The sequence below is a fragment of the Phymastichus coffea genome, unplaced genomic scaffold (assembly GCF_024137745.1).
Source record: "Phymastichus coffea isolate CEN01 unplaced genomic scaffold, Cenicafe_Pcof_1.1 PCOF00001, whole genome shotgun sequence".
NCBI classification, from domain to species: Eukaryota; Metazoa; Arthropoda; class Insecta; order Hymenoptera; family Eulophidae; genus Phymastichus; species Phymastichus coffea.
Window position 1 is genome coordinate 3,780,566 of NW_026706812.1, and position 20,358 is coordinate 3,800,923.

Here is a 20,358-nt window from a genome sequence, read left to right on the forward strand (position 1 = left end):
GAAATTAGTGGCTGTCAGCTCCCTTTGAAAGCGAAAACCATGCACTAAACGCCCATCAGATCCAGTGCTGCTAATGGTGAACACAGGCCAAGATGATAGAAAAGGCGGAAACCCGACATGCTCATTCAAATGCTACTTTGGTTATAATTCGTCAAATACCTAACCCTGACTTGACCAAAACTAAATTTGATTAATATCAAACCCAGCGTGAAAGATAAACACGCTGGTACACTCGTAATTAGTTTTAAGTTATATTATAATCAAATTAGTTCTTAAGTAGTTAACAATAATTTAAGCAGTAATATAAGCAGTAGTGTAGTAAATAGTATTAAGAAAGTTACCTATCAAAGTTCAATTAAAACTAAATAAGAAAGAATTAAAAAAAAATTACAGATTAAAAATTAAAAATTACGGATTTAAACCTATAGATTTAAAATCATTAAATCAAAACAAAAGAAAGAAAATCAAAAGAAATAAAACAAAATCAAAATAAATAATCTAATAACAGGTTAAAACGCTAGAAAAATAACTAGCTTAATCAATTGTAAATAAAAGAGCCATGGGAAACCATGGAGAAACCCGCCAAGGTAACTAACGAAGCTCACGTCAACACACACAAGTACTCACTGCTCGCACTCGAACGCCACTCGCATAATTGAACGCGCACGTTAACGCTAGAACTAGAATTGAAAGCCACTCTCCAGAATCGCCAGCAGCGATTCCAAAGGAGGAAATATATAACTAGACATTGCGTTGTACCTTGAAAGCAGTATGGTCAACCATTCTAGGTATAATAAGGCGAGAAAACGTAAGCAGGAGGAAACCGTTGAGAAACCAGAGGACTGCTCCAATACTCCGGCGTCAACTCAGTTTCCTTCGCAACCAAACAATCTTGACGAAAGCAAAGACGATTGCCCACCAGTTAAGAGGTTTAAATTGAACGCACAACAAAACCCTGGGCCCGAAACTGAGGATCATACAATTGAACCTCAACAAAAGGCAAGTAGCCAACGATGAGCTGGGAGAAATCATGACAGACAGAAATCTTGACATACAGGTGGCACTGGTGCAAGAACCATATCACTGGAATAACGCGATTTCAGGAATGGGCAGCATCGCAGCTATTCATGGAGCCAAAAAAGGCGAAAAGATCCAAGCTGCGATACTTTACAATCTACACAAAGTCACTGCTACCAAGATTTCTAATCTGTGTGACTCCCACTGTGTTTGTGCACAAGTAGTCGGAGCCTTTGGTGAAATTTATTTCATAAGCATCTACTGCCAGTTCAGCCACAGCAGGAAGACCTATCTTCACAAACTAGCTAAGACTCTCAAGCAATTGAAAGACAAAAGAGTCTTAGTTGGAATGGACGCAAATGCCAAATCAAAGATCTGGTCTAATACACAGGACAAGAATGGAACAGTCATTGAAGAATTCATAGACCAATACGGGCTAATAGTGGCCAACAGGAAGGGCCAACTTCCAACGTGCCGTAGCACGAGGGGTGAGACGGATATCGATGTAACTTTACATACGTCAAATCTGTCAAACTTCTTGACTAGCTAGGCGGTGAAAGAATGGACCACCAGTGACCACAGGCCCATAGTGATCGAACTGGATTTTGCCTCACAACTAGCCAGACTCATACGAACCGAAGAAACACTAGAACCAAGGTTCAACATGGGAAAAGCTGATTGGGAGAAATTCGGGAAACTTTGTAAATTCGAGAAAGAGAACCTAGCTAAACTCCCTTTAAGAACCTCTGAAGACATTGAAACATATGTTTCAAAATTTGAAGAGGTCTTAGTAAGGGCAGCAAAGAACTCTACTCCACCAAAAAAGAAAAGAACGCGCTCTCTACCCTGGTGGAACCCTGACTTGCAAAGTAAGAAGCGAGCGATACAAAAAGAACGCAAAATCGTCGCTCTGAAAGACAAGGAAGGATCGAATAGAAAACAAAGGAAAGCCCTCCAGAGATCACTTGACAAATTGAGTCAAATGAAATCTGAATATGCAACGGCTATTAAAAAAGCCAAATGCAACAGCTGGAGAGACTTCTGCACTATTGAAAGCGAAAAGAATGCTTGGGCGTATCCATACAAACGAGCATCCAACAAAATCAGAATCTCAAAAGCAATGTGCACGGTTAACCGTAATGGTTCAGTTACAAAAGACTGGAAAGAAACAAGCATGACTCTACTAGAAGAATTAATGCCTGATGACGACCCAAGCTGCGAAAATGATACGCACGCAAAGATTCGCAGAGATATGCGGGAGGTTCTAGTAACCGGCGACGCAAAGCCTTTCCTAATAAGGGAAGTCGAAATGGCCCTTAAAGCGAACGAGGCAGGGAAATCACCAGGCAAAGATAGAATAGAGTCAGAAATGCTTGTCAACGCAAAACCATTATACCAGGAACTGACACGACTGTTTAACGCCTGCCTAAAATGCGGAGTGTTCCCCAGAAGATGGAAAAGTGGAATGCTAATCACGTTGCTCAAAGGGGCTGTAAAACCCGAGAACGAGATTAAATCATATAGTCCCGTATATCTACTCCCCATAGCCGGGAAGACACTCGAGAGGCTTGTGATTCAAAGAATTTCCAACATTCTAAACAGCTCGGACTAGTCTTCGGAGGATCAATTTGGCTTTAAGGCAAACAGACCCACAGAGGACGCCATCAGAAGACTATATGAAATAGTAGAAGAGGCAGAATCTGATCCGTCGACCAAGTACGTAGCCGCTATTCCACTAGACGTCTCAGGAGCATTCGATGCCTTATGGTGGCCAAGCCTGCTCTCCCAATTGAAAGAAAGAAACTGCCCGAGAAACATCTATAAGCTCCTCCAGAGTTACTTCAGAGATCGAGAAGTGGGCATATATGCCCACTTCGAAGAAACACTGAAAACAGTGACGAAGGGGTGCCCTCAGGGTTCAGTTTTCGGACCGATAGGCTGGAACGTCATCTTTGACAAACCACTCCGGGCAATCAGGGACGCAGGATACGAAGTACTAGCCTACGCAGACGATGTGCTTCCTATCATTAAGGCAAAAACACGCATTGACTTTGAAAGACAAGCCCAAGAAATCATTAATATAATGACGGACTGGTGCAAGTCTGACAAAATGAACTTGGTAGTACAAAAGTCAGCACTAATATGGCTAAAAGGCCAACTAAGCGAGAGTAGGAACCCTACAGTCAAAATTGGGAAAGAGAACATTAGAACGCACAAAACAGTCAAGTACCTAGGAATCACAATCTCGAAAGGCTTCCGATTGGAAGAACATATTCGAAACGTGAGTCAAGACTGCAACAGCACCTACTTCGAGCTAAGTAAAATAGCAAAAGTAAATTGGAGCCTAAAATTCAATTCTATGAAAGAGATATATAATGGCTTCCTACTATCGAAAGTTACATATGCCGCTGCGGGCTGGTGGCAAAGGACCAACATCAAACAGCAATCTGCTTTAGAAAGATTGCAACGATCGGTTCTTTGCAAAACACTCAAAGCCTACAGGATCGATCTCTCATGAAGCGGCGCACATGCTTGCAGTCTCCCGACCGATAGCTCTAAATCTTGACGCGAGAGTTGTAAACTACTGCGTCAGGAAAGGGAAATCGATTAAAATGCACGGCATCCGAATTAAATCGGAGGAACTTCGATCGGGCAGACTAAAAATCTCGAAAGCCATACAACTCATCAACGATGAAATCGAAAGGGTATGGCAGGAGAAATGGCAGTCGGCCACAAATGGCAGGAGAACGTACTGCTATTTCCCAGTAATCAAAGATAGATTAAAGAAGAGGTGGCTAAACTCCAACCGCTACACAGTACAGTTCATGACTGGACATGGTGCTTTTAAGTCATACCTCCATAAAAGAGGACTATGCGAAGACCAACTGTGTAGCTGTGGAGAAATAGAAAGCGAAAGCCATATTCTCTTTAACTGCGAAGAATTAAGGGAACTAAGAAAGCCATTAATAGAGGCTGTTGAAGAAGAAGGTCACATATGGCCTTGCCCAGAATCAGCCCTAGTATCCAGCAGGAAAATCTACAAAGCCTTTGGAGACTTTGCTAGAAAAGTCATAGAGCCCAGGGAAGGAGCACCCATGAAGAGGAGGAAGCGAAGAAATACACAAGCTTATAAAGCTTGAAATTTTTGAACGATAATTTTTGAACATCAACCTCAGAACTAAATTCTGAAGCTCGAATACTTGAACGCGAATTACCCCATTTAACCCAACGACGGAATTTTGAACCGAATGCGTGGCATGACCGACAAGAATACTGAAAACTGCCTGGGGAATCGCCTTGTCGGCTAGACGAGACCCCGCCCTGACATAACAGTCAAAAACTAAATCGAAAGAGCAAATATCAGTACCAGCCAAGTCATAATAACCATTCTTTAGAAAGCGAGATCTGACTTTGGGACAAAAACGGGGTAACAACAACTTTTCGAATGACGGATACCCACCAGCGTGAGCGGGGATGACCGAAACGCAATGGGAAGACGTGCCTCGGTACGTCGAAGCGATGGACCTGTGAGTCGTGGGAGAAATCCCTTAATACAGGTACGCAGAGTAGGATGTTTTTCGAACGCGAGCCCAGGAGGGGAGGCTTAGCTGGTTGATCGTCTTAGGAATCTCCTCTGGCTGTCCTAGCTGAGTCTCTCTTCTGACATCCCACCTTGGATTGACCTCTGCGGGGTAGTGGTACCAGGTCAAGCAAATCGCGTAAGATTTGTATGCTGCGTGCTTCCGACGCAGAAGATGTTGGGGCAACTAGAGTCCCCAAACCGAGGGTGAAGCCTTTAGTTCCGCTCTCCTTGAGCGTCGAACCGTGAAAAGATCGGTACTCCTTTCGAGGAGGTCACCGCCTTAGATCAAAAAGGTTCTGACTCGCTGAGTGCGTCAGGGATGTCGTAGCAAACTTGACTTCCGGATCCCCAATGTATTTGAAAGCGAAGGGGTGAAAGACAGTGGGCTATGCCAACCTATTGGCGCCCAGAGAGAGGGGTAGAAATGTTTTGATTACGCTATACCACCCTCAAAACGGAAAAGTGTGAAACAACGTATACACTAGCTGTTACAAAGGATGATGCACTTTCTAGCAGAACCAAGGTTGTAGTCACTGAATACGCATATCATTGTATATTTCCAACAAACGCTTTTGAAATTGATTCTTCATTATAAATATTTTGGCTTTTGTTATCATATTCATCAGTATACTCTTTTTAAATTAAAAGAAGATTAACATGTTTGAATTTTTTTGAACTATTTACATGACACGGTGACATTTAAAATTTTTTTCTATATTTGTTAAGAATGTAAACGTTTATAGATATGTCATTCAACTATTCAATTTTGGAATATTTAGAAATACTTTTTATTTCTATAGAAAACGTTATATCATCAAATTTCAATTCTTTTTCAAAGCACGCATAATTACTGGTTCTGTAACTATGGTTTCTATAACTAACGGTAGGATGAAGACAAGATAGTACAGCCTATTGGAAACATTCGTTGTAGGTACTCTTGACATTAGTACAAGCCTTTCTTAATTCTATGACCTTAGATAATGCAATATATGAGCACGGTTTGAGTGAATTGTGATTATTTATGTTAACTGTAAGCCTCACAATACTCGTTAATGACCAACCATTGTCTCTTTCTTGATATTCTTCTATATTCTTAGGTAAGACGTCTTTAATATTTTTTTTCAAACCATTCAATAAGATCACTACTTTTATAATCTTCTTCATTATTCTTTTTAATAATAAACTGAGCTGAAAATTCCATATTTATCTTAAATGCGTTGTGCTAGAAACTTCGGTATTTGATTTTATAAGAGTTTATTTGTTTCAATTAAAAACGATTTTATATCCAAATGATGTTGATTTACTAAAACTATAGTATTAATACGATTTCTAAAAGTATAATGAATTGGTATCCAAACAACCCCATCTCCTGTAATTTCATCTATATTTAACCGAGATGTTTGAATAGTTCCGCCGACTTTTATGAAATTATTAAATTGCGTTTCAAAAGACATCAAGTGTGTAACATAAGTTTGATATCTTTGTAGTATTGTTTAAGATAATTTGCACAACTTCAAATATCATTTTCTATTAAGGTAAAAGGGAGGGCATCTGGGTCAAGGGGAGGGACTCTGGGGGATCGGGTCTAGGTAAAAAACTTTAGGGTGTTATCGGCAGGCACCATCTACTCTCCAATCACTCATAGCGCCTGCGCAACGCGCGCTTATGCATGCGCAAACTTCTATGTATGTTTCAAGCCATCTGAACCCACCACGAAATGGCTTGAAAAATACGTTACTTATCTACTAGCAGTGATGAGCAACGTACTTATTAACGCTACTTTACAAATCAACACAAAAACTACAGTTTATACGTACTCTCCAATTAAGCTTTTAAAATCGCTGGGATTGTCTTGAAAAGTTGGGTGCATATTAACGCACCGACACTCGTATTATTTATTATTTAAAAGGGCAACTGTTGCAAACAGCGACTACGTAATACCAACCTATACCGGAATGAGGCAGTGCGACGCACCATTACTCCTCGCACTATTCTACGCACCACTCTTTATACCTGGGTTAACGGTCAATAATTCCGAATTTCAAAACAACAACATCTCTTCTACAACGCATCAACCGCAACTCTCGGGCATGGGTTCACCCGTTCATCGGAGTTTCTTAATCCCAATGCAACAATAAAACTTTATTATTTGGAACGGATGGGCCTGAAAAACATTCACATAGCGTTCTATACCAACGCCTTTGTCAACCCCCTCGCCTATTGTACACAACAACAGTAGGTGAACAGTGATTCTCAGAACGTTTGTCTGAAAAACAACTCGCCTATAACCCAGTGCAGCGACGACAGTGAAACGGTGGTCTTCACTTATTCAAATTGCTCTACAGTCGCACACACTCTTCTAGATCAAGTTTTTCTCACTTGGCGCTCGGTTCTTTGCTTGCGTAATAGTAGACTGGCCAGCCGAATGTAAACAAACACTCGAATTTTTACTTAAGGGCAAGTATGCTTATACCGCTAACAAGCAAAGCGACATTCGGCATCGGTAATCTGTTCGCACGGTTTCAATGCCCGATACTAGCAACAGTAAAGGAGAGATCCGAAGGCAGAAAAGAGCAGCAAACAGGGCGGGCTATGAAATAACCAGCGCCCTGTCACATATTTATACCATAACTGGTGCGAACAATGTAACCCGTATAACTGGTGGATTACTTACAAGTAGCTTGAGCAATTGTACCTCCATTCTCTGCGTAAATATAATCTATAAATAATGTTGCGAATATTTGAATCTGGAATTAATCTTGAATTAAATTTTCATATACGTAACATACTGTCTTGATAATTTATAATTTATAATTTTTTAGATCGTAGTAAAGTACTTTATAGTAACTCGACTGTGCTATAATCTATTCGTTTTAGCCTATAATAATTTGACTACGAGAGAAATCAGCCTGAAGAGGTCAGCAAATGTGCTGACGAAACGTTGCTGAATATAATTAAAATTAAGTGAATTTCCATCTCTCACTATTTCCCTTCTTTCCATCATTACAAAATTTATCATTTAATAAATTTTCATATAAATCTACAAAATCGATATAAATATTTTGCATCTAATCATGTGTTACATAATAAATTTTGTCCAAGATTTTTTGTTCTTTTTACAGGCCTACGTTTCATGGAAACATGAAGATGATAAAATAATTACATTCGAAAGAGCAAACCTTGTATTTGTATTCAACTTTCATCCCTACAAATCATTTGCTGATTATCCTGTAGGAGTAAATCAACCTGGAAAGTATAAAATTGTTTTAAATAGTGATAACTTAGAATTTGGCGGAGATGATCGCATTGATATAAATGTATTACATTGTACAAAGCCAGAACCATTTGCGAATAGATTGCATAGGATATTCATTTATATACCATCTCGGACTACGATTGTATATAAATTAGGTAATAATTAGTAAAATATGTAATATGTATATGAATGATCTCTTTATTTAGATACATTATTAGAATACTGACAATGATTATATATTTCAGATGAATGATGCTGATTGCGCTACAATATTGGAGCAATGTTTTTAGCTTTCAAGGATGCTTCATGTAATAAACGGTGAAATTAGAAACATATTCTTATTCAGTTTCTCTATTAGTTGAAGGTTATGAAAGGCTTATTTCTGATATTATAATGAATTAAATTTGATTTTTATAATAAGTGCATTAAAGAAATTTAAGAAAATCTATCAAACTAATTATTCCAAAGCCTTATAATTAATTAAAGATAGTTTTGGCTATATGATGTTTTTGTTTACGCAACTGACCAGAAATTTGATTCGAATTGACAATCTACTTAATAACATAATTAGGTACTTAATAACATAAATAGATCTACAAAATGTGACTAGAATACAAAAAAAAACAACTCGGATATTCTCATATATTTTGGCACATTGAATCCGAATCTGACCTCCATTTGTCTCCATCACGTCAGGTCCAAGAGTATTTGAAGACGAATTTTTAATTTACGTACAATTAAATTTTTGACTCCAGATTTGGAAGAAAGCAGATAATTTTATGTCCAGATGTGTGTGTATATATATATATATATATATATATATATATATATATATATATATATATATATAATATTCAACGGTAAACACTAGTGAATATACTGTCGTTGTTTTAGAGTATAATTGAAATAATTTTATTAAATTATTTGCGTACTTATTAGTTTACGTTTCTGCAGTCTAGTGTTGACGATATATGTCTTGAAAAGTTTGTTAACAAGTTTATTTGGGTGGTTTTGAAGTCTGTAGTTATATTTTGCGTATTGTCTCTGTCTTTTATTGTTTACAGATTTCCAGTTTTGAGTTTAGCTTTCATTAGGAATAGACATATCAACTCCTATTGGAGTGGCCATTCCGACGTTATTTTCTTTTGTTTTGAGGTACTATTAATAAATTTTAAATTTAATTGTCACTTCACTTGATTTGCTAATACTATAGCTTTTCGGGTAGAGCACAGTTTTAACACGTCTACTAACCTTTAGGACCAAACACTGACTAATTAATCAAGAAATATCATTCGAATCCTTGCATATGGCATTTTTAACCTAAGATATCCATCTAAAAAGCCGAGTCATTCTACATCGCTGATTTAATTGATTGAGTGGATTGAAATTATCAAATTTTTCACGCAAAAAAATCCGTTTTTTAATACAATTTTTGAAACGTTGTATGATCGTCAAAAAAATTAAAGCAGGACAATTTTTTCTTAATTAATAAGAAAAACTTGTACTTAAATATATGATGATCAGAATTATTTAAAAAAATACCCACGCATGGGTTTCCTGCGAAAGTTTACGATTTCTGAGCTTTGAAAAATGACCTGGAATTTTAAGATTACGTAAGTAGTGGTTGCATCTAATCAAAAATTGAGTTTAACCATCTTATTGTAGAGAGTTCAACATTTACTCTAAATAAAAGTTGATCCTCTCACGACATTTTTGATTGAAATATCGATCTTTGAATTTGTGCCCCTTTTTATTCGGAAATAAGTGTTGCATTAATAGTATTGCGGTGTGTATACAATGGTTTACAATATTTTTCTGTTTTTTCTTTTATATTTTGTGTAAATTTATATGTATAGTGTTTGAATCCGATGCATATGATTCGCGTGTGAATGGAATAGTATAAATATGTGTTTTTGAGAAAATATTATTCGTATTCATAAAATAATTAGAAATGTGTATAACCTTGATGAGAGAAAATGTATGTGTGATCTGCGTATATTATATATGAACGAGAGTTTTCACATAATAAAATGAATACGCTTATAAGTACATAGAAAATCTACAGTGCACTTTACTAATCAGTTTACATTTGAATCATGTTAGTATCATTCAGCTTCAGTTTCTCTAGCATTTTGCTCTTTAGGGATCGTTATTGATGCATTGCAAATATCAGAATTAGGTATATGAATATTATTATATTGTCGATATCCAAGAAACTATATAATCGTCATAGTATAATTATAAATTGCATCAGTTCTAGCCCCGTTCTCGCATGTATAATAATATTCGAGTCTCTACCATGTTTCGATTTGTCCATTAATATGAAAATATGATAGTGTTTCCCGCTAATCTCGGAGATCTTGGAATTTCATGTAAGCTTTAATTAAAAGTATATAATCTGTATAATTTATACTTGCAGCTTGATAACGGAGATTTGGTTCCAACTTGTAAATGAGAAATATTCCTTCTTTTTGATGTTGTGCATAGTAATATATAGCGTTAGTTATCTGGTATGGTTTAAGATTGAGATAATACAAGTTATCCATCATAAGTTGAGGAAATTAAAGCAACTGATTATTTTCCTTATTATCCATAGTTGTGTAATTAACTTCAATATACGAAAATTTAACCATAGTGAGGTTATATTCTTAAACAAGGATTTTCAATCTATTTGATATGTTCAATCTTAACTTCATAGTTTGAAAAATATTCTTATGATGTCCGTCATTAAGAATTTGTTTATGAAAGAGATTCAAGAATGTGAATGCAATTAAAAAGTAATTGTAATCATCTATTAACCCATTAATACCCAAGCCGAATCTAGCTAAGATAGCCCCAAACTACTGTATCTATAGCGTAGGTAAAAAGAAAGTTACCCGTGTTTTTTCTTTTAGCGATTCCAATCGTTTATCAAAAATTATTTAAACAAATTATCAAAAAATTTTGTAGTTCAAAAAACTAATAACGGCAATCGATTTTACGAGAAAAATTCCGAAAGAAACCTCTATGACATTTTTTTCTCAGAGCTCCATTTGTTGTTGTAAAATTATGATAAATAATTTCAACCTGAACGAGTGATGCCAAACCCGTTATATTTAAGTTGTTTAAATAATTTTTGATAAACAATTGAGATCGCTAAAAGAAAAAACGCGGGTAACTTTTTTTACCTACGCCATGGATGGAATAGTTAGTTTGGAGCTATCTCAGCTAAATTCGGCTCGAGTATTAATGGGTTAATCCTTTCAGGGGCGTGTGCCAGTATTCTGGCATCTTATTTTTCCTCAATTTTTTCTTTATAGCTTGAATAATCTGAGCTTTAGATCGCTTTAATCTATTTTGTTTGAACACTGGATGCTTGAGGAACAGGTTTATTAGGTCAAAATTCAGAATAATACTATATATAATTCTTTATAAACAATTAACAAACAAAAAAAGGAGATATTTTTATTGAAATTCGGTTTTGACCTCATTTTACGGCTAAATTCGCTGATATTTGGTATGCGAGGGTTTTCAAGGTTGCTAATTACGAATCCAGTATCAGACTTCGGAAATTCAAAATAGCGGATCCAATATGGCAGCCTGATTGTAAGAAAAATTGAAAAAAATTCAATTATTTGAGCTTATATCTATGTAGGGGTTTTTGAAGGTGCTGAATACAGCCTGATTGTAAGGAAAATTCACAAAATTCTGTTATCTTAGCTGTGATCACTTGTTTTTGAGATCGCTGATGATGAAATGAGTCTTGGGTGTAGAAAACTCAAAACGGTGGGTCAAATATGGTAGTAAAGTTTTCATAAAATGTACATATTATTATGTATTTCTTTTCTGCTCGATATTTGATTGCATCCGAATTATCTCAATAGGATGGATAAAATTTTTTTCATGAAGAATTTTAGTATACTAGAAAAAGAATATCTGAGAAAGAAAAAACAAGCTTTCATGTATGCGAAATTTTGGCCGTGTTAGAGATCACGTTTGAGTGGCAGGCTAACGGTTATAATAGTGTGATGATAGTCTTCAGTTTGTCAGATATTCCTATTTGATTAGTTGAATAAAAGAGGCAAGCAATTTCGATGAGTCAAGATATTTTGGCCGCGTTAGAAAACATGTGTGAGTGGCAGGCTAACGGTCAAAATAGTGTGATCATAGTTTTCACTTTGTGATATATATTTTATTAGTTGAATAAAAGAGGCAAGTAGCATTAGGGACTGGTATAGCAAAATACTTGAATCTCTTTTTCAAGAGTCCAATTTTGAAACAATGCATACAAAAAATTTATCATATATGTGGAGTGCTGTATATGCTATCCAATGAATGCTGATCTTCTAAATATGATTCTGTTATTACAATTTAGCTATCTCATCATATTTATTTTATATGATAGTTACTCCAAAACTTAACAAAAAACAAAAATACTCAAAAAATTGGTAAAATCATTAGTACGTACTAAAATATACAAGAAAAAAAGCAGAATTTTTTATCTTTTGTATCCATCTTTTTTTTAGATTCAGAGAAATCTCATAAAACAATGTTTACCTTCATAATGTGGGAAATAGAACACTGCTATTTCTACGAGTGTGGTCCGATCAATACTTAGCCTACAACAGAAAAACGAGAATTTTGGAAAAGTGGCGTTTTATTTTTCAACATATTCTCCTTTTAGTTCGATACACTTGGCCCAGCGATGATCCAACTTCTTTAACCTGTCTAAAAAATACGTTTCCTCGAGGTCTGAAAAGTAGGCTTCCGTGGCAGTGATTACCTCCTCATTCGACTCAAATTTCTGCCTGGCGAGTAACTTTTTCAAGTTTGGAAACAAAAAGAAAACGCACGGGGCTAAATCTGGAGAATACGGTGGATGGGGCAGCAGTTCGTAGCCTAATTCGACCAATTTGGCCATGGCGACGGCGGAGGTGTGAGCCGGTGCGTTGTCATGGTGGAAGAGCACTTTTTTCTTCGCCAAATGGGGCCGTTTTTTCTGCAATTCGACGTCAATAATTCGGCATAGTATAGCCCTGTGATCGTTTTGCCCCTCTCCAGGTAGTTGATGTAGATCACACGTTGTGAATCCCAGAAAACGGTGGCCATCACCTTTCCGGCCGATGGGGCAGTCTTCGCCTTCTTCGGAGCACTTTCGCCGGGTAAAGTCCACTGTTTCGACTGTTCCTTGATCTCTGGTGTATACCAGTGGATCCATGTTTCGTCGACTGTCACGAAACGACGCAGAAACTCCTTCGGATTGCGCTTAAACAGCATCAGACATTGCTCTGAAGTTGTCTCACGGTTGCGCTTGTTGTCCGGAGTGAGCAAACGCGGCACCCATCGCGCTGACAGCTTTCTCATGCCCAAAATTTCATGCAGGATATGACCCACGCGGTCTTTTGAGATGCCTACAATCTTAGCTATCTCGCCCACCTTCAATCGTCGATCTGCCAATACGAGATCGTAAATTTTTGTCACGTTATCCTCCGTGGTAGCCGTTTTTGGAGCCCTTGGACGTGGCTCATCAAAAATCGACGTGCGACCACGTTGATACTCGTTAAACCAATTTTTGACGGTCGCCACCGAAGGAGAAGAGTCACCGTACACAGCATCCAAGCGCTTTTTGATTTCGCTGCGCGATTTCCCTTCCAAAAACAAGAATCGAATCACCGACCGATACTGCTCTTTTTCCATTTTTCAAAAATCAACGGACACACTTGCTTTCACACGCTCTCAAAAATAAACTACAACTCTGATCCGGCTGAAATCTTCACAGTAACCATCGAGAAGGTTGTACTACGTGATAGAATATTTCTTTTGCGAGAGTGGCGCCATCGGGCGGTGAGGCTAAGTACTTATCGGACCACCGTCGTAGTCTCATAAAAATGAATCTCAAGTTTAACCCTTTCACAGACCACAGATTTACAGTTATGGGATAAAAATACTAACTCCACTGTATAGGGTCCTTATCATCGCTGAATCAGAATCCGCGGTTAGATTTTCAAAATTTAAGTTGGCGGACTTAATATGGCGGAAGACATTTCAAACATTTTAATATTTTTAAAAACATAAAATACTGTGATATTTTATTTAAATAATAAAATATAAACTATTATTGATGATTTTTTTGACTGTCTGTATTGCTTTCGATTATAAAATTGCAAAGGTTTCAAAAATAATTCTGCACATATAGTATAACTTGTAACAGGGTGGATAGCTAGTACAATAAAGAATTTGTTAACGCACAAACTCACACGATGCAGTAACCGCCGCTCTGTTAAACACATATAGTTATATGTGTTTTCGCCTTTACGTTTGATGATTTCGTTTAAGTGTCTTCGTTCCAACCGAGTTAAACTCACCTTAAGTCACTTGACTTGTGACACTCAATCTATCTTCAGTATGGATGACTTAATGCCTAATCCGCCTAATCCCCTACACGAAATCGGATTAAGACTTAAGCCTTTATAGATCTATTAAGCTAATAGGAAACGAAATGACATAAACAGCAAATAAAATTAACACAGTTTAATTAACACAAACTACAAGTCTTTTACGGGCCGAAAGACTAACGCACGCGATAGGATTCACAATTATAAATTATAAGTCGGTGAGAGCGAGTGAGAGAATTTGAAAATTGCCGCGAAATCTAACGCTCGGCGCGAATACAAAAAAATATGATCGCGATTGACAAAATACTTTCGAAAGTATTTTGTCGCGCAATATAATGGAGATGCACCTACTGTGGTGCAATTACTGTGATCAGCCGTAATTGTTGAAGAGAATCAACGGTGCTCCTTGAATCCAAATCAGCTGCGCTGCGTGGCTCGCAAATATCTGCTGCTTTTGTTGCTGCTGCTTTGAATGCTACTACTGTGGCATACACTCGCACGTATCGAAAATCTCAGAAAACTTTATATAAAAACAACGAAAGATTGTGTAAAATAATTGGCGGTACTACACACGTAACAGCTGAGGCTTAACTGACTATTTTCAAACTCTCGCGCGCCCTCTCTCTCTCTCTCTCTTACTCGTTCGAACTAACATCGCGAGTGTACCGAATCGCGAATGGATCGATTAATCGAATCGACTACCGTTGCAGCCCCCTCCATGTCCTGACTACCCGGGCAGGACGAATACCCGCGATTTTCCGCCATCAGGTGTAACGGTGCCGGTGGATTCGACCTGCACCGTGTGTTCCCCATCTCTCCCTACCATCGGCGATGACTCATGGCAGACCTATAGCACATAATTCACGTGCCTGATGCATGCCTGTATGTTTTCAGCATCGCCACCGCAACGAGCAAGAAGAAGAAGGATAGAGAGAGTCAGTGGCATTGGTCGGCAGGAGCGCCAGTTACTATGCGCTCTTGTATGAGAGAAAGAGAGAGATAAGAGAGAAAGAAAGAACGCGATTAGTGTAGGCAGGCGCGTGACACTAGCTGCACTTGACGGTGCCGCGTGCCGCCGATTAGGCAAGAGAGTAGGGAGAGCGTGAGAAGCAGTCTCTCACGCACTCGGAAGCGTACTCGCGACGGGCAGTAGAAAGTGGCCATTAGCAGAGAGAGGTGTGCTGACCCCCTGCAGTCAACCGCAAAGAAAGGACTAGAGGAAATCGAGACGACATCAATATCGGCCATAGATCTAGCCTATCTTTCGTCGAGTCTTCCGGCCACGGACAGATTTGCCTGCAGCTAGACGCTAACACCATCTTCGGCGAGGTCCTGCATCGAAGATCTTCAATTGTCAGGTCAATTTCTAATCTCTCTCTCTCTAATTCTCACTCTAAGGCTACTCACGGCTTGTGCGCTGCACCAGCCTCTCACGGGCCGGCGCGGCTGGTTCGGTTATTAGCCTAAGTTTAATTATATCGAGTCGGTATCGAGATGGCAAGGCGCTAACGTGCCGGCCATCTCTTTCAGCGATCGTAGATTGTAGTGTAGATAATAAGACGCACGTTTGAATGTCCGAACTGTATGTTCAGGGTAGCATGATGTAATAAAGGATTTATTAAGATAAAGGGAATGATAATTGCGTCCACCTTTCTCTTTACCTTGTCAGGAGCGATATACCGCCTCCCTTGCCCTCCCCCTTTTAAATAATTGGTAATAGCGATAGGTGCATCGGCGTTGCAAGCCGACTCTATTACACAGCAATCAGAAAAAGAAAGGAAGGAAAGGAACCAAATGAATGAAAACTTCCCTCCTTTATTTAGTGCTACTTTATTATTAGCCCTCCAGGGCCTACATCATTTCTTGGCCACACCTGGCATTCGATGTTTCGGGTAGCGCCAGTGTGTAGTCTTCTTCGGGCACCGCTGGGATTTAATCACCCCAGGCTCCCCACATATGTAGCAGCCCCTCAGCTGCGATCGGGACTAAGCAGCCCCCGATCCGGTGTGGTCTGCTCAGCAGACCGAGAGAACTGCTGGGCGCTGACTCCCTAGGAGGCGGTGATGGTTACACCTCCCACCGTGACAGTCGCACGTCCGTCTTGCGACCTAACCACGATTGTGTTGTCAGGAGCCGCACGCCCGTCGACATGAACCGTGAGCATCGGCCCAGCACCAGTAGCTCTCTTCTTCTGAGCCGTCACTCGGAGCGCTGCGGGGAGCTCCTGTCCCTGTTCCACCCGCAGCAGGGTCTCTTCGTAGGCCCTCTGGCGTTGAGCCACCTCTGCTCACTCCCCGAGCACCCTGGCGATTCAGGAAGCGTCTCAACTGAGACTGGAGATCCGCTGCAAACCGCCAGGCACTCTCAACCTCGTTAATCCCCAGATGCACAAGTCTGAAGTCGAGAAGGAGAGTTGGCTGCTCCGGGATACGAGGGTAGTTGTAGATCCAGTGCGATGATCCACAGATTTCCATGGATCGTGGGCACTGGCTCGTACTGTCCGACGTCTGGGGTGCGCCGGACTTGAGGGTCTGCATCCCCTGATCCACGATGGACGAAAAATCAAGTAGCGCATACTGTGCACCAGTCTTTTGCGTGCTCAAAAAGAATACGGAAGATGGCGAACCGCAATCGCCACGCATCGTGTTTGACTATCGCGCGCTAAATAAAGTTATACCGGATTATAATTCCCCAGTCCTTCGACTTAATTGAACGGATAGCCGGTGCGCAGCTATTCTTATCATTTGATATGTATTCATCATATCATCAAATAAGCATAAAAAAGGAACATAGACACAAAACAGCATTCCAATGGGAGTCAGGCCTATATCAGTTTTATTGCTCGCCCTTTGGACTGAAAACTAGCGCACCAGTTTTTCTATGACTAATAAACATACTAGTAACACTGTAAGAGCATCATTGAGTTAATGAAACGCCTTCGCGAAACTAATCTTGTCCTTCAGCCTAAGAAATGCAAAAAATCCCGCACAAAACCAATGGAAAAATACTTTCGGTTAATTTAAATCTTACACTGACAAATCGATAGTTTGTAACATACTGATCAAATGTCTCCATGGGTACCATATACGGAAACTCGTTTTTTAGGGACAAATCAAGGGTGTTAGCTCCAAAAATACATAGTATACGTCTTAGCCATTTTAAGACGACAATGATATGCTTTTATTGAATGCATGTACATTGATTTATATTTTGTGGACATTTGAAAGTCGATGCACATATAAATACTCACAACCTCTTTCTCTGATCCGTATATCTCTTTGTTTTACGCGAAAGTGATAGTGTACGGTGACCCATTCTCAGCCGAATCCAGGATCAACGGCGTGGACGTGATGGGCGTCTGATCCCTGTGTGTGTGTGTGTGTGTGTGTGTGTCTGTGAGTTTATGTGTGTGTGGGTTAGTTCATGTGTAATTATCTACGTGTGTTAGTGTTTGTGTGTGTTTTTCATTATGCGTGTTAGTGTGTCAGAAAATGCACAATGAAATATTGAAACTCGACTTGTTACTGAGAGACTAGCCCAGGAGTAATCGAGTTTGAATATTTCATTTCACTTTTTGTATATTTCATTTCACTTTTTCACCACTAGATAGGAGCCTCACTCTCTCTAGTACTTTTTGTTTGCCATAATCCTTAAGTAGAACCGTTTCGTTATTTTTTTCAATATGTGTCTACGAAAGCGACTACTTGTTTCGTACTGACGATGGCCGGTCAGTAGTCGTAAGCCGATACACAATTCTATATTTTTAAAAAAACATTCCTTTTTTTCTAAAAATACCAACTCTTGCCATTGTAATCTCAATATGCATGGTTATGAGGCTGCCACCACTGCTGTCCACCATTGCAGGATATTGCGGAGAAGAGTTCGTGGCTTGTAGAGAGATCGTTGTAATATTTCTTTTCTCAATTCTTAAAAATAATCTTAGTTTAGAATAAATCCAGGGCAGTCTTCTTCAGACTTCCTCATTCATTGTTATTTGAACAACGTTTATTAATTATACACCCAGAAATAAATGCTTACGCTGTTGATTTACATGTCTTACAATGTATACTGGGATACAGTAGAATACGAAAAATATACAGTGCCGGTCAGCCACTTTTACCCCCCCACGGGCAAAATCAGTCTAACTTCAAAGTTTTATATCTCTGGTAGAAATTAACGTACAGAGACGCGCGTGGGTGCGTTTGAAAGGTCTTTCGGAAAGCTTTCAAATGATATGACTCACGGTTGCCATCGATTGTTTTTTTAAATTTTGCAACAATTATGCAAAATTGAAAATTCTGAAATTTTTTTATTATTTTTGACAATTAACCAATTTTGGAAAAAAAATCGTACGAAAATTTGAAGTACACCATTTTTTAGCTATTACCAAGCCCTATCTGAATCACTCATCAAAAATTTATTTTCGTCAAATATGACGCGCGCACGGGCATTTTTTCCTGGAAGTGACAGTTTTTTTCAACATTTCCGTCAAATTGTAACAATCGAAAAAAATTTATAAGAGAAAAAATGTTTGTTTTTTCACGTAGAATACTGCAATAATTTTTTTTTCGGTTTTTCGAAAAATTTTTTTTTTCGGATTAAATTTCCGATTCCTTGCTATATTTGCCCTAACGCTTTACATGCTAGAGTAATGGTACGTTTGGCTAACGCTGAAGATGACCTTCTACGAGAAATCGCTTTTACAAGACGCTTGGAGAATGGAAGACCAGAAGCTCCTATTGATCTTGAAACTCGGATCTGTAACAATTGTAATATAACAATACGCCGTGAAATTCAAATGTTACAGGCTGATCCCAATTGCACTCGACTCAATGTTCTTTCTCATCGTACTAATAATGAATGTTTGGTGTGCCATAGACGTATTAACATTCACAGATTAAGTTTGCAATCCAGAGTTCATATTTTTGTAGAGCGAAACATTTATGTGCCAGCAAGATACTGTTGCTGTAATGAGCATTTGGATGAAAAGGGTTTATTACCACTCAATATTATTGAAGATTTCAGGTTCATTAATAGACCATACATTTTGAATGGTCCAGAATTATAATCATTTGTTCAAGCGATGCGTGAAGAAATTGTGCATAGCCCTGTACGCAGATATGAAGATGAACGCACTTTAACAGATGAACAATTTGCAGCTATTTCTCCTATTTCAAAAGATAACTTTAATGATCTTTTCACATACTCTGATCCTGTCATTGTTCCAGGTGGCCATCGTTATGTGTCTAAAAAAGACCTTCTATGTTTCCTGTGTAAGTTAAAACAGGGTCTTTCGGATGAATTTTTATGGGTAATGTTCCATTATTCTTCAAAGCAAGCTACGACTTGCTTTCTTTCGTTTGCATCCGACTCTAACTTCTCACCTACATCTAAAACTACCGGTCTACAGTCGACTTGCTTTCTTTCGCCTGTATCCGATTCTATTTCTAACCTTACATTAATGATGCGATCGGAATTCCTTATTTCCGACGCAACAACCGAGTTGCTCTTCCTTTTTAGCAGCTCGTCTATCCAAACCGCCCGTTCGATTTGCTTTAAGCAGGAGTCGCTGAGCGGTCGGCGGCTCCTGCACCCGAGTTTCCCTGTCTTACTTGACTACAAGTCGGACAATTTCGGAAGACAAATCCAACGGTCCCGCAAACCTGACACTCTGGCTTGGCCTCCGTCGGTCTCAGTGGGCAATTATTTGCATAATGCCCTGGTTGTCTGCACTTGTAGCATTTTGCGCGGCCGGACACTGAGACCTCTGATGGCCAACCAGACCACACGCGAAACACGCGCCTGCAAAAGGACGTGGTCCTCTCGCGGCACCTGTTTGAGCGCCATTAGCTTGTCCACGCTGTTGTGGAATCAAACTCGGCGCGGAGAACATCGGCACCTGGGCGGCCGGCGGCTGCGCTGCAACGTTCTGCTGAGCTGCAATATTCGGTTGCGCTGCAACGTTCGGTTGCGCAGCCTGCTGCGAAGAGCGGTTCGTCGCCTGCGGCTTCGCGCCTTGGGCATTAGCCGCGGCAACTTCGCTCTTCGGCCCTTTGCCCTTGGCCTTTGCCTTTTTTTTGTTAGCGCGCGTTTCCTTAGCCGGTTCTACTGTTAAAACCTCGTCTAAT

General features: G+C 39.2%; 1 protein-coding gene across 3 annotated transcripts in view; it reads left to right on the forward strand.

Annotated features, from left to right (window-relative positions):
- LOC131662819 (1,4-alpha-glucan-branching enzyme) overlaps positions 1-8,292 on the forward strand; it is a 588,019-nt gene extending 579,727 nt beyond the window's left edge. For 2 of the 3 annotated variants that reach the window (XM_058932788.1, XM_058932770.1), the window contains exon 9: positions 7,723-8,022. In XM_058932788.1, coding sequence (XP_058788771.1) covers positions 7,723-8,022 — 300 coding nt within the window. Of the gene's footprint in view, positions 1-7,722; positions 8,023-8,101 lie in introns of those variants that run through there. The other variant, XM_058932779.1, reaches the window with a different exon arrangement.
- Positions 8,293-20,358: the final 12,066 nt, after the last annotated feature.